Below are 11,702 nucleotides of genomic sequence, written 5' to 3'. Positions count from 1 at the left end.
CAAGTATTCCTTTCTCACGAAGCTCCCGGAGGAGCTAAGAAGGGAGTTGCAGGGAGACAGGTCCCAGCGGCCAACCGAGGCCCAGCTGGCCGGACGCAGGCACCTTCTAAAGGCAGAAGTGCATGCACACCACAGGTTTTAGCTCTGCCCCAGCCCCGGGAGACAGAATGAATAAATGGCAAGTCCCAAGTCCAAGCTCCGAGGAAGCCAAAGGCAGCTGACTGCTGTCAACATCCTAATGGCTCAAACCTGGCCCTGCAGGGACACGTGCTCCTTCCCGGGTGGACAGGCACTAATGTCCTTCCCTCTCTGCTCCTGCTCCAGGATAAAGGGGTGGACCGCCTTTTCCAGCAGGGTCACACGTTCTCATATGCATCCTTGTGGCAGCTTTTGATCAGGAACCGTGTACCGGGCCAGCGCTTCTGCACAAGGGACACGTATGCAGCATCGGCCAGAGACAAGGGGGACTGTGGAGGATGCAGACCCAGCCCTCAGCCGAGACAGCCAGGGAAGGCAGAAGCACCCTCCACGGAGCGGTGTCGCCATCCCTCCACCCGGGAGGACGCTTGTCCACAGCTGGAAGCGGAATGACAGCAGAGGCTGAGAGGGCACTCAGAGACTTGGAGGGACGCGCGGGTGCAGAGAAAGGCCTGAAGACGGGGAGGGAGAGAGTCCGACTGGATTTCAGACGGGATTGGTGAGCTGTGGAGCTGGAGACAGGAAAACCAGGCAGGTGAGGCCGCCCAACTGCGATGGGGACCAGGACCAGGGTAGTCCTGCAGGGGGCTGTGACTCCGACATTCTGCTCCTGCCTGCCGTGTTTAAGACCCCAGCGTGTGCATTCTCGTGGGGTGGTGGAGGGTGAAGCAGAGATACACAATCGGCACCTAAACAGCCTTCCACATGCACGGTTTCTGTTACGCTGCACTCAACCAACCATGCACACATTGGAAATACGTTTTAGCTGCATCTGTACCAAACACGTACAGACTTTTCTTCTCGTCATTGTTCCCTAAACAACACAGTATAGCAACCATTTACATATCATTTACTTCGTTGAGGTATCATACATGATCTGGAGATGTTTTAAAGTATATGAGAGAAAGTGCTTCGGTTATATGCAAATACTGCACCATATGAAATCAGGGACTTGAGCATCCATGGACTTCGGTATTCACGGGAGGTCCGGGAACCAATCCCCTTTGGGTGCCGAGGGATAACTGTATGGCACTTCCACGGTATTAAGATCTCATGGTGCACACAATTAGGAAAGCCTATCTGACACAGCTTCTTGGGCAGGCCCATGCAGCTCAGAGGCCCTTCCCTGCACGTGGGTACCACCAGGCACACGCCCTGTCCACGTGAAAATGACGGAGAGGAGCTGGAAGCGCCTGCACCACTCATCTGTCTGCAGCCACACCGACTGGGTCTGGCATGGGCACACTGGTGAGGACAGCTCAGGACTGAGAAATTGCCCATGGGGCTCTGGACCATACAGATTTGTCTTTATGGCTCCCGGTATACAAGGCCATGCCAGGAGGCAGGGTCCTGTACCAGCAGGAGCCCAGTGCGCGGTCAGCCAAGCTGGATTCATCCACTCAATACCCACGTGACCATGACCAAGTATCTAACTGCTGAGAGCCTGTGTCCTCACTGAAAATGGTGGTAATGCCACTTTCTGCATGGAGTTGGTGGTAGTCATGGTCAACATTGCTAAGATATTCAGCAGACGGGGCCTTTAAGTACATTACAGGTGAGGTGATACCAGCAAGGCACAGAGGAGGCTACTCAAGAAAAGGGCCCCTGAGCACCAGCCCACGCTCTGGCCTCTGCAGAGCACATAGGCCTGGGCTTCAGTGCACCCTTCCCTGCATGTGAGCACCACCAGGCACACCCCCGTTCATGTGAAAATGATGGAGAGGAGCTGGAAGCGCCTGCACCACTCATCTGTCTGCAGCCACCTTGACTGGGTCTGGCATGGGCACGCTGGTGACGACAGCTCAGAGCACAGTCCAGAAGCCAGAGGCATAGTCCCTTTCATACCCCACAAGGTCACACAAGAGGGCCACCAAGGACAATGCCATCCACCCTCTTCCCACCCAAACACAAGCACAGGGCACACAGGGCCTGACAACAAGAAACTGAAAGTCCCCTGGCCACAGTGCAAAGGCGGGGAGGCGGACCAAACCAGACAGTGGCCACTGGCTTGCAGGTAACAAGCACAGGGGAAAATGTTATCACTCACCAGAGGTGTTGGCAGACTGAGCCCCACAGATGGCCTCTTAGAGCAGGAACTGTCTGTGTTCTAGGGGGCCAAAGCAGGGTGCCTGGAGAGACTTCCAGACCTGTGGAGAGACAAAGAGACCAGGGCATGGTCAGACAGAGACTGTGGAGAGGCACGTGTGAAAACCTCATGTAGATTCTGATATGTCTGAGCTAAAAAAAACCAGGGATCGAACTTCTGCTTCCGGGCAGATGGAGTAGACACATTTTTGCCTATTCCTCACACAAAGCACAACGAACACTCAGGACGGTGTATATAAAACAAACATAACGCTCCTCAAGGTGGAGAGAAGGCAGACCAGCCAGGGACATGGTGTGAGCTCTCTGGGTTTTCTTCTTGCCTCATACATCCCAGACATGCTGCTGAAGAAGCCAGCAACCCAGAAAAGTCAACAGGAGCAGGAACAATACCACAACAAAAGCATGTTCTCTTTAGTCGAAAGACTGGGAAAGTGGCAGCTAACAGGGCAATACATTTAGACAACAGGTCTACTCCAGCCAGACACTGCAGAAAAATCTGTGACCTCAGCCCCACCCACAGCAGCAAAGGCCGAGTAGGGAGTCTAGATTTCTACCCTGTGTGGCTATAATGAGGCACCAAATCCCTGCCAGGGTGGCATCAAATAGACCAAAGGAAGGAGCTGGCACATTCATCCCCACCAGGCAGTAACAAATCCTCCTTTCACTCTGGCATTAGTACAGGCAGCATGAGGAGCCTGGATTTCTATAGCACCTGTCAGTAATGAGGTGACACCCCTTTCCACCTTCCCTGGTGGAAATGGCGTCAGGAAAAGTTAGCTTACGAAAAAAGGTTTAAGTAAGACTCAAAGTCTCATAACGTAATACAAAAATGTCCAAGTTTCAATAGAAAATCACCCATCAAACCAAGGTTCAGGAAGATTTCAAACTGAAAAAATAAAATAAATTGATGCCGACATAGAGGTAACAGAGATGTCAGAATGATCTGGCAAAGAGTTGAAAGCAACCATGATAAATGCTTCCACGAACAATTACGAACATGCTAGAAACAGAAGAAATAACAGAAAGCCTCACCAAAGCAGCAGAACATCTCACCAAAGTTATACAAAAGAATCAAGTGAAAATGATAGAACTGGCTGGGCGCGGTGACTCATGCCTGTAATCCCAGCACTTTGGGAGGCCGAAGTGTGTGGATCACTCAAGGTCAGAAGTTCGAGACCAGCCTGGCCAACATGCCTAAACCCCATCTCTACTAAAAATACAGAAATTAGCTGGGTGTAGCAGTGGGCACCTGTAATCCCAGCTACTCAGGAGGCTGAGGCAGGAGAATCACCTGGACCCAGGAGGCAGAGGTTGCAGTGAGCCAAGATCATGCCACTGCACTCCAGACCATGGGCAACAAGAGTCAAAATCCATCTTACAAAAAAAAAAAAGAAAGGAAAATGATAGAACTAAAGAATACAATAACTGAAATAAAAGACTCAGTGGATGGACTCAACAGCAGAATAGAAGGGACAGAGGAAATAATCAGTGAACTGGAAGACAGAACAACAGACATTACCCCCAACTGAACAATAGAGTGAAACAGACTGAAAATAAATAAACAGAGTCTCAGGGAGTTACGGGGCAATAATAAAATACCTAACTTTAAATGCCTGAAGGCCGGGCGCGGTGGCTCAAGCCTGTAATCCCAGCACTTTGGGAGGCCGAGACGGGCGGATCATGAGGTCAGGAGATCGAGACCATCCTGGCTAACACGGTGAAACCCCGTCTCTACTAAAAAATACAAAAAATTAGCCGGGCGCGGTGGCAGGCGCCTGTAGTCCCAGCTACTCGGGAGGCTGAGGCAGGAGAATGGCGTAAACCCGGGAGGCGGAGCTTGCAGTGAGCTGAGATCCGGCCACTGCACTCCAGCCCGGGCGACAGAGCGAGACTCCGTCTCAAAAAAAAAAAAAAAAAAAAAAAAAATGCCTGAAATGTCAGAAGGAGAGATAAGAGAGGGAGGGTCTGAAAAAAAGTACTCAAAATATCCCAAATTTGGTGAGAGATATAAGCCTACAGATTCCAGAAGCTGAATGAATCCCAAATAGGACAAACCCAAGAAAATTCACACCAATATACATGAGAATTAATTCTGAAAACTAATACGAAGAAAAAATATTGAAAACAGGCAGAGAAAAGTAATACTTACATTTCTCATCAGAAACTGTGGAGACCAAAAGAAAGTGGCACAGTAATTTTCAAGTGATGAAAGAAAAGAACTCTCAATTCATAATTCTATACCAACAAAAATATCCTGTAAGAATGAAGGGAAAATTAAGATAGTCTCAGATGAAAAGAAACTAAGGAAATTTGTCACTGGCAGACCTATTCTAAAAGAATAGCTAAAAAGAAACCTTTCTAAATAAAATAATAATAATAAAAGACGGAGTTTTGGAACATTAGGAAGGACAAAGGAGTATGGTAAGCAAAAGTTTGGTAAATATAATAGGCTTTCCTTCTCGAGTTTTATAGATTATATTTGATGGTTGAAACAAAAATTACAACACAATCTGATATGGTTCTAAATGTATAGAGCAAATATTTAACATTTATAAATGGAGAAGGGTAAAAAAACATAAAAGAAGATTGTATATTTTACTCAAACTGGTATCACAATAGATGATAAAGTATACGTGATATAATACCCAGAGCAACCACTTAGAAAGCTACGCAAAGAGATATACACATAAACAAAATGGAACCCTCAAAAATGTTCAAAAATGTTCAAATAACCCACAAGAAGGCAGGAAAAAATAGAAAAATGAAAACCTGAAATAACAAATGTAAGGCCTAATGTACCAATAATTGCATTCAATGTAAATGGTCAAAATATACCAGTTAAAAGACAGAGATTGGCAGAGTAGATTTTACAAGCTACAATTAAATAAGATCTATAAAAATTTGCTTCAAATATAATGACATAGGTAGGATGAAAGTAAAAGGATGGAATAAGATACCTTATACGAACAGAAGTCAAAAGAAAGCAATCATGGCTATGTTAATATTAGATAAAATAGACTTCAAGGCAAGGAAAATACCACAAAGAGAACATTACATAATGATAAGAGAGGACTCCACCAAGAAGGCATAGTAATTCTAAATGTGTATGTACCAAACAACAGAGGAGCAAAATACATGAAGCAAAAACGGATAGAACTGAAGAAAGAAGACATAAATCCACACTTACAACTGAATACAACTTTAACAAGCCTTTCTCCACAACTGATAGAATAAGACAGGAAAATCAGCAAGGATACAGAAGAACTCAGTAATATGATCAATCAACAAGATCAAAGTGATAGTTGTAGAGCTTGCCTCCACCGTAGTACAGCAGAATTCACATTCTTTTCCAGTGTTCGTGAAATTTATGGCATATATTGGAAAAGAAGAATAATCTCAAATCAAATTCTAAGTTCCTACCTCAAGAAGCTAGCAAAAGGAGAGCCAAACAAACCCAAAGCAAACAGAAGGAAGAAAATAATAAACATATAAGTGGGAAAAAATGAACAGGAAACAGAGTAACAACAGAAAAATCAGTGAAACAATAAGCTGGCTCTTTGTAAAAGTCAATGCAATTGACGAAACTCTAACAAGACTGACAAAGAAAAAAAGACAACACAAATTACTAATACCAGGCATTAAATAGGAGACATCATTAAAGACCCTGCAGACATCAAAAAGATACTAAAGGAATACTAAATCAGCTCTACACACAAAAACTTGACAATGTAGATGAAATAAAGCAATTATTCAAGAAATACAAACTACTTCACCTTGCCCAATTTGTAAAAGGTAATTTGAATCATTTCCTACAACTATTAAGGGAATTGAATTCATAATTTTTAAACTCCAGTTTTTTTGAGAAAGAGAAATCTTTAGACCTAAATGAGTTCACTGGAGAATTCCATGAAATGCTTAAAGAATAATTAATACTAATTCTACACAATTTCTTCCAGAAAGTAGAATAAGAGAGAACATTTCTTAATTTATTTTATGGAGCAAGTACTACCCTGATAACCAAAGCCAGAGAAAGTGAGCATAAAAAGATCACAGGCTGGGTGTGGTGGCTCACACCTGTAATCCCACCACTTTGGGAGACTGAGGCGGGTGGATCACCTGAGGTCAGGAGTCCAAGGCCAGCCTGGCCAACATGGTGAAACCTCGTCTATACTAAAAATACAAAAATTAGCTGAGCGTTGTGGCAGGCACCAGTAATCCCAGCTACTTGGAAGGCTGAGGCAGGAGAACTGTTTGAACCTGACAGGTGAAGGCTGCAGTGGGCCGAGATTGTACCACTGCACTCCAGCCTGGTGATAGAGTGAGACTCCATCTCAAAAAAAAAAAAGAAATAAAAAGAAATAGGTATAAACCTAACAATACACGTTCAGGAACTGTATGCTGAAAGTTATGCAGCACTGATGAAAACAAACCAAAGATCTAAAAACACTGAGAGATATACCCTGTTCATGGATGGGAAGACTCACCACAGTCAGAATGTCAGTTCTTCCCAAACTGACGTGCAGGTGATGATGATGAACACAATTCCAGTCAAAATCCCAGCAAAATTTTTTTGTAGATATGGACAAGATTATTCAGCATTTTGGGAGGCCAAGGCAAGTGGATCACTTGAGGTCAGGAGTTCGAGACTAGCCTGGCCAACATAGTGAAACCCCGTCTCTACTAAAAATACAAAAAATTAGCCGGGTGTGGTGGTATGCACCTGTAATCCCAGCTTCTTGGGAGGCTGAGGCAGGAGAATTGCTTGAACCTGGGAGGCGGAGGTTGCAGTGAGTTGAGATCACGCCACTGCACTCCAGCCTCCAACCTGGGCAACAGGGTGGGACTGTGACTTTAGAAAAAAAAAAAAAAAAAGTACATGGAAAGGCAAAAGAACTAGAAAAACTAAAACCATTTGCCAGAAAAAGACGGGGGGAGGAATCAATATACTCAGCTTCAAGATTTATTATACAGTACAGTAATCAAAGCTGTGTGGTTCTGGTGGAGGGACAGGCACGTAGCAATATAACTCAATACAGAGTCCAGAAAAAACCCACACAAATATGCCCAACTGATTGCTGATGAAGGTGCAAAAGCCACTCAATGGAGGAAGGATTGTCTTTTCAACAAACGATGCTGGAACAATTGGACACCCATCAGCAAAACAAGGAATATCAACCTAAGTGTCTTGCCTTATACAAAAATTAATTTGAAATGAATCATGAACTTACATGTAAAATACAAAACTAAAACTCTTAGAAAAAAATGGGAGAAAATCTTCAGGATCTAGAGCCTGGAAATGAGTTCATAGACCCAATATAAAAAGCACAATCCACAGACAAAAATATTGACAAATAAGTTCTCATCCAAATTAAAAACTTTTGCTCTGAGAAAGACCTGCTGAAAGGAGAAAAACACAAACCACAGAGCGGGAGAAAAATGTCTGCAAACCACATATTTAACAAATAATTCGTGTCTAGAATAAAGAACTCTCAAAGCTCAACAGTAAAACAAACAAACAAACAAAATGACAATCCAATTAAAACAGCAAAAGATAGAAAAAGACATTTTCCAGGAGGATATACAGATGGCAAATAAGCACATGAGAAGACGCTCAACACACCAGCTATTAAAGAAATGCAAATAAAACAAACTGTGACCATACACCTATCAAAACAGCTAGAATGAAAAATGGTGACACCAATTGCTAGTGAGAAAATAAAGAATCACATTGCTGATGGAAAACCTGGATCTTGCACATTGCTGGTGGAAATACAAAATGGTATAGCCATTATGGAAAACAGTGTAGCAGTTCCTTAAAAACCTAAATATGTAACTCTCATGTGACTGAAAATCCATGCTCCTAGGCATTCGTCCCAGAGAAATTCAGACTTACGTTTATGGGCCAGGTGCAGTGGCTCATGCCTATAATACCAGCACCTTGGGAGGCCAAGGCAGGTGAATCACTTTGACCCCAGGAGTTCAAGACCTGCCTGGTCAAGGTAGCGAAACCCAGTCTCTACTAAAAATACATAAACTCGCTGGGCATGGTGGCATGCGCCTGTAGCTTTAGCCACTTGGGAGACTGAGATGGGAGGATGGCTTAAGCCGGGGAGACAGAGGTTGCAGTGAGCCAAGATCATGCCACTGCACTCCAGCCTGGATGACAGGGCCAGGTGTCTTCAAGGAAAAAAAAAAAAAGGCAAAGAAACCTATACACTAACGTTTATAGCAGCTTTATTCATAATAGCCAAAAACTGTAAACCACCCAGATGGCCTTCAGAAGCTCAATGGTTAAACAAACTGATACATCCACACCATAGAGCATTACTCAGCAATAAAAAGGGAAGAACTTTTGATACACAAGACCTGGGTGAATCTCTAGGAAGTTGTGCTGACCAAGGAGGGGAAAGCCAGTCCCAAAAGGTCACTTACTGTGTGATTCCATGTCTGTATAATTATTGAAACGACAAAAGTACAGAGATGGAGAACAGATGAGTGGTTACCAGGGCTTATGGAGCAAGTAGGGGCGGAAGGAAGTGGGTCAGGCCATAAAAAGGCACCGTGAGGGGTCCTGGTGTGGACGGCAGCATTTGAATCTCGACCGCGTCCACATCAGCATCCCGGCTGTGATGCTATCATACCATCCCAGGACGAGGCTATGGGGGTAAACTGCGTATATCTCTGTACTACTTCTTACAACTGCAATTATCTTAAAAATACAGTTGGCCCTTAAGCAACACAGGTTTGAACTTCACGAGTCCCTTACACGTGGATATTCTCCCACCTCTGCCACCCGAGACAGCAAGACCAACCCCTTCTCCTCCTCCTCCTCCTCCTCTTCCTCCTCAGCCCACTCAACATGAAGATGATGCAGATGAAGACCTTTACTACGATCCACTTCCACTCAATGAGGAGTGAATATATTTTCTCTTCTTTATGATTCTCTTAGTAACACGTTCTTTTCTCTAGCTTATTTAAAGTAAGGTTATTTGTTTGTATAACATACAAAACATGTGTTAATGGTCTGTTTATGTTATCTGTAAGGTTTCCAGTCAATAGTAGGCTATCAGTAGTTACGTTTTGGGGCAGTCACAAGTTATACCTGGACTTTGGACTGTGTGGGAGTTGGAACCCCTAACCTCTACATGGTTGAAAGGTTAACTGTAAAAATTTTAAGTCTTTTTAAAAGTACACTGTGGAAAACAAAAGGACAAAACTTTCACAGTTTCAATAGGAGACAGCAATGTTCCTAGGCATACAACTAAAAATAATAAAACATACATCTACACAAAAACATGCAGGCCAGCCACAGCAGCTCACACCTGTAATCCCAGCACTTTGGGGGGCCGGGGTGGGAGGGTGGCTTGAGCCCAGGAGTTTGAAGCCAGCCTGAAGTACAGGAGACTCCATCTCTACCAAAAAAAAAAGAAGTGTATATGAATGTTCATGGCAGCATCCCTCATAACAGCTCAAAAGTGGAGGTAACCCAAACATCCCTGAGCTGACGGATGCATAAACGCGTTGTGGTCCAGCCTTAAAATGGAACATGATTCAGTCATCAAAAAGAAGAGAGGCCTGACCCAGGCTACAACACGGAGGAACGTCGGTAACACGATGCTGAACGAAAGAAGCCAGTCACAAAGGATCTCACTTGGCATGATTCCACTTACATGCAATGCTCAGAACGGGCAAACCCACCGAGACGGAAGGCAGATGAGTCATTGTCAGGGGCTGGGAAGAGGAGGGAAGACTGGAGGCAGGGAGCAAGGTTGATGGTTTGGGGGTCTTTATTGGGGGGATGAAAATGTTCCTGAATCGACTCTGATGATTGCACAATCCCCCTAATTTACTAAAAAAACATGGTACTGCACGTTTTCAAAGGGTGAATCACAATGGTATGTAAATTATATCTCAACAAATTCTCTAAGAAATCTGCAACTGGGTTCTAGGAAATTTTAACGACATCCATTAAAGAAGGATGCTCCTTCCCCCAACAGCGAATAACTAAATTACTGAGCTATTTAAATCGTTGGCCTGCAGGCCGGACACAGTGGTTCATGCCTGTAATCCCAGCACTTTAGGAGGCTGAGGCGGGAGGATCACCTGAAGTCAGGAGTTCAAGACCAGCCTGGCCAACATGGCAAAACCCCATCTCTACTAAAAGTACAAAAATTAGCTGGGTGTATTGGTGCGTGTCTGTAATTCCAGCTTCTCAGGAGGCTGAGGCAGGAGAACTGCTTGAACCCAGGAGGCAGAGGCTGCAGTGAGCCAAGATCATGCCACTAAGACAGAGCCAGACTCGTCTCCATAAATAAATAAACAGGGCCGGGCGTGGTGGCTCATGCCTGTAATCCTAGCACTTTGAGAGGCCGAGGCAGGTGGATCATGAGATGAGGAGTTCAAGACCAGCCTAGCCAACATGGTGAAACCCCACCTCTACTAAAAAAAAAATAATAGTAATACAAAATCAGCCAGGTGTGGTAGCACGTGCCTGTAATCCCAGCTACTCGGGAGGCTGAAGCAGGAGAACTGCTTGAACCCAGGAGGCAGAGGTTGCAGTGAGCCAAGATCATGCCATTGCACTCCAGCCTGGGTGACAGAGCAAGACTCTTCTCATAAATAAATAAATAAATAAACAAACAAACAAACAAACAAACGTTAGCCCACAGATGCGCATCTATTTTTGGAAGTGCTCGTCACTCTTGCAGAGATGGAAACCATCCTTGTGAGGAGTTCTGAAACAGCTCTGTGACCCAAAGGAAATGCCCCCCACAGACTGGTCCTCCACGTGCTGGACTCCAAGTCGGGGGGCCTGTCTGTAGGCAGCCAGACCCAGCCTGCCTGAGCCTCAGGCCCCTTTTCTGGAAGGTGCCACAAAGCAGGGGCCTGGTCTCTGGAGCAGCCCACCCTGCCTGACCCCAGCCCCCTCCATGACTTCCCAACTGCCCACATTCAAGCTAAGTCTGCGTCCTCTTCTGTCAAGGGGGGATGAGTGACCACACTCATTCCGGAGTTCCAGGCACTGGATGAGCATGGCTGGGTGGCCCTGCTGCCCCACAGGCACCCCATGAACCGAGGGAAGAAATGTCACGCCTAACCCATCTAATGTTTGAAACGTGTATACAAATGTTCACGGCAGCACCATTTACAATAGCCAAAACCCAGCAAGAACAAAAGACCCATCAATACACAATGGAGACAGGAAACAAGAGCTATCGTACAACAGAGCATCTCCAGCCATAAAAAGGAAGGAGGCACTGATCCACGCTACAGCACAAATCGTCCTCTGTGGTATAAGAAATACACTGGGGGCCGGGCACGGTGGCTCATGCCTGTAATCCCAGCACTTTGGGAGGTCGAGGCGGGGGAATCACAAGGTCAGGAGATCAAGACCATCC

At 45.2% G+C, this 11,702-nt stretch overlaps 2 protein-coding genes across 2 annotated transcripts in view; both read right to left on the bottom strand.

Moving 5' to 3' along the window:
• The window catches only part of SHANK2 (SH3 and multiple ankyrin repeat domains 2), a 688,546-nt gene extending 683,985 nt beyond the window's left edge, over positions 1 to 4,561 (bottom strand). The window contains exons 1-2 of the mRNA XM_011930122.1: positions 4,454 to 4,561; positions 2,246 to 2,345 (exon numbers count right to left, since the gene is read on the bottom strand). The gene's annotated coding sequence lies outside the window, so the exon portion shown is untranslated. The remainder of the gene's footprint in view (positions 1 to 2,245; positions 2,346 to 4,453) is intronic.
• Positions 357 to 11,702, bottom strand: part of LOC105503300 — a 30,945-nt gene continuing 19,599 nt past the window's right edge. The window contains exons 8-11 of the mRNA XM_011930162.1: positions 2,246 to 2,345; positions 1,284 to 1,463; positions 524 to 650; positions 357 to 422 (exon numbers count right to left, since the gene is read on the bottom strand). Coding sequence (XP_011785552.1) covers positions 357 to 422; positions 524 to 650; positions 1,284 to 1,463; positions 2,246 to 2,345 — 473 coding nt within the window. The remainder of the gene's footprint in view (positions 423 to 523; positions 651 to 1,283; positions 1,464 to 2,245; positions 2,346 to 11,702) is intronic.

This window comes from Colobus angolensis, unplaced genomic scaffold (genome assembly GCF_000951035.1).
Source record: "Colobus angolensis palliatus isolate OR3802 unplaced genomic scaffold, Cang.pa_1.0 Scaffold84, whole genome shotgun sequence".
Lineage (NCBI taxonomy): Eukaryota > Metazoa > Chordata > Mammalia > Primates > Cercopithecidae > Colobus > Colobus angolensis.
This window is presented reverse-complemented; position numbering and strand designations above follow the sequence as displayed.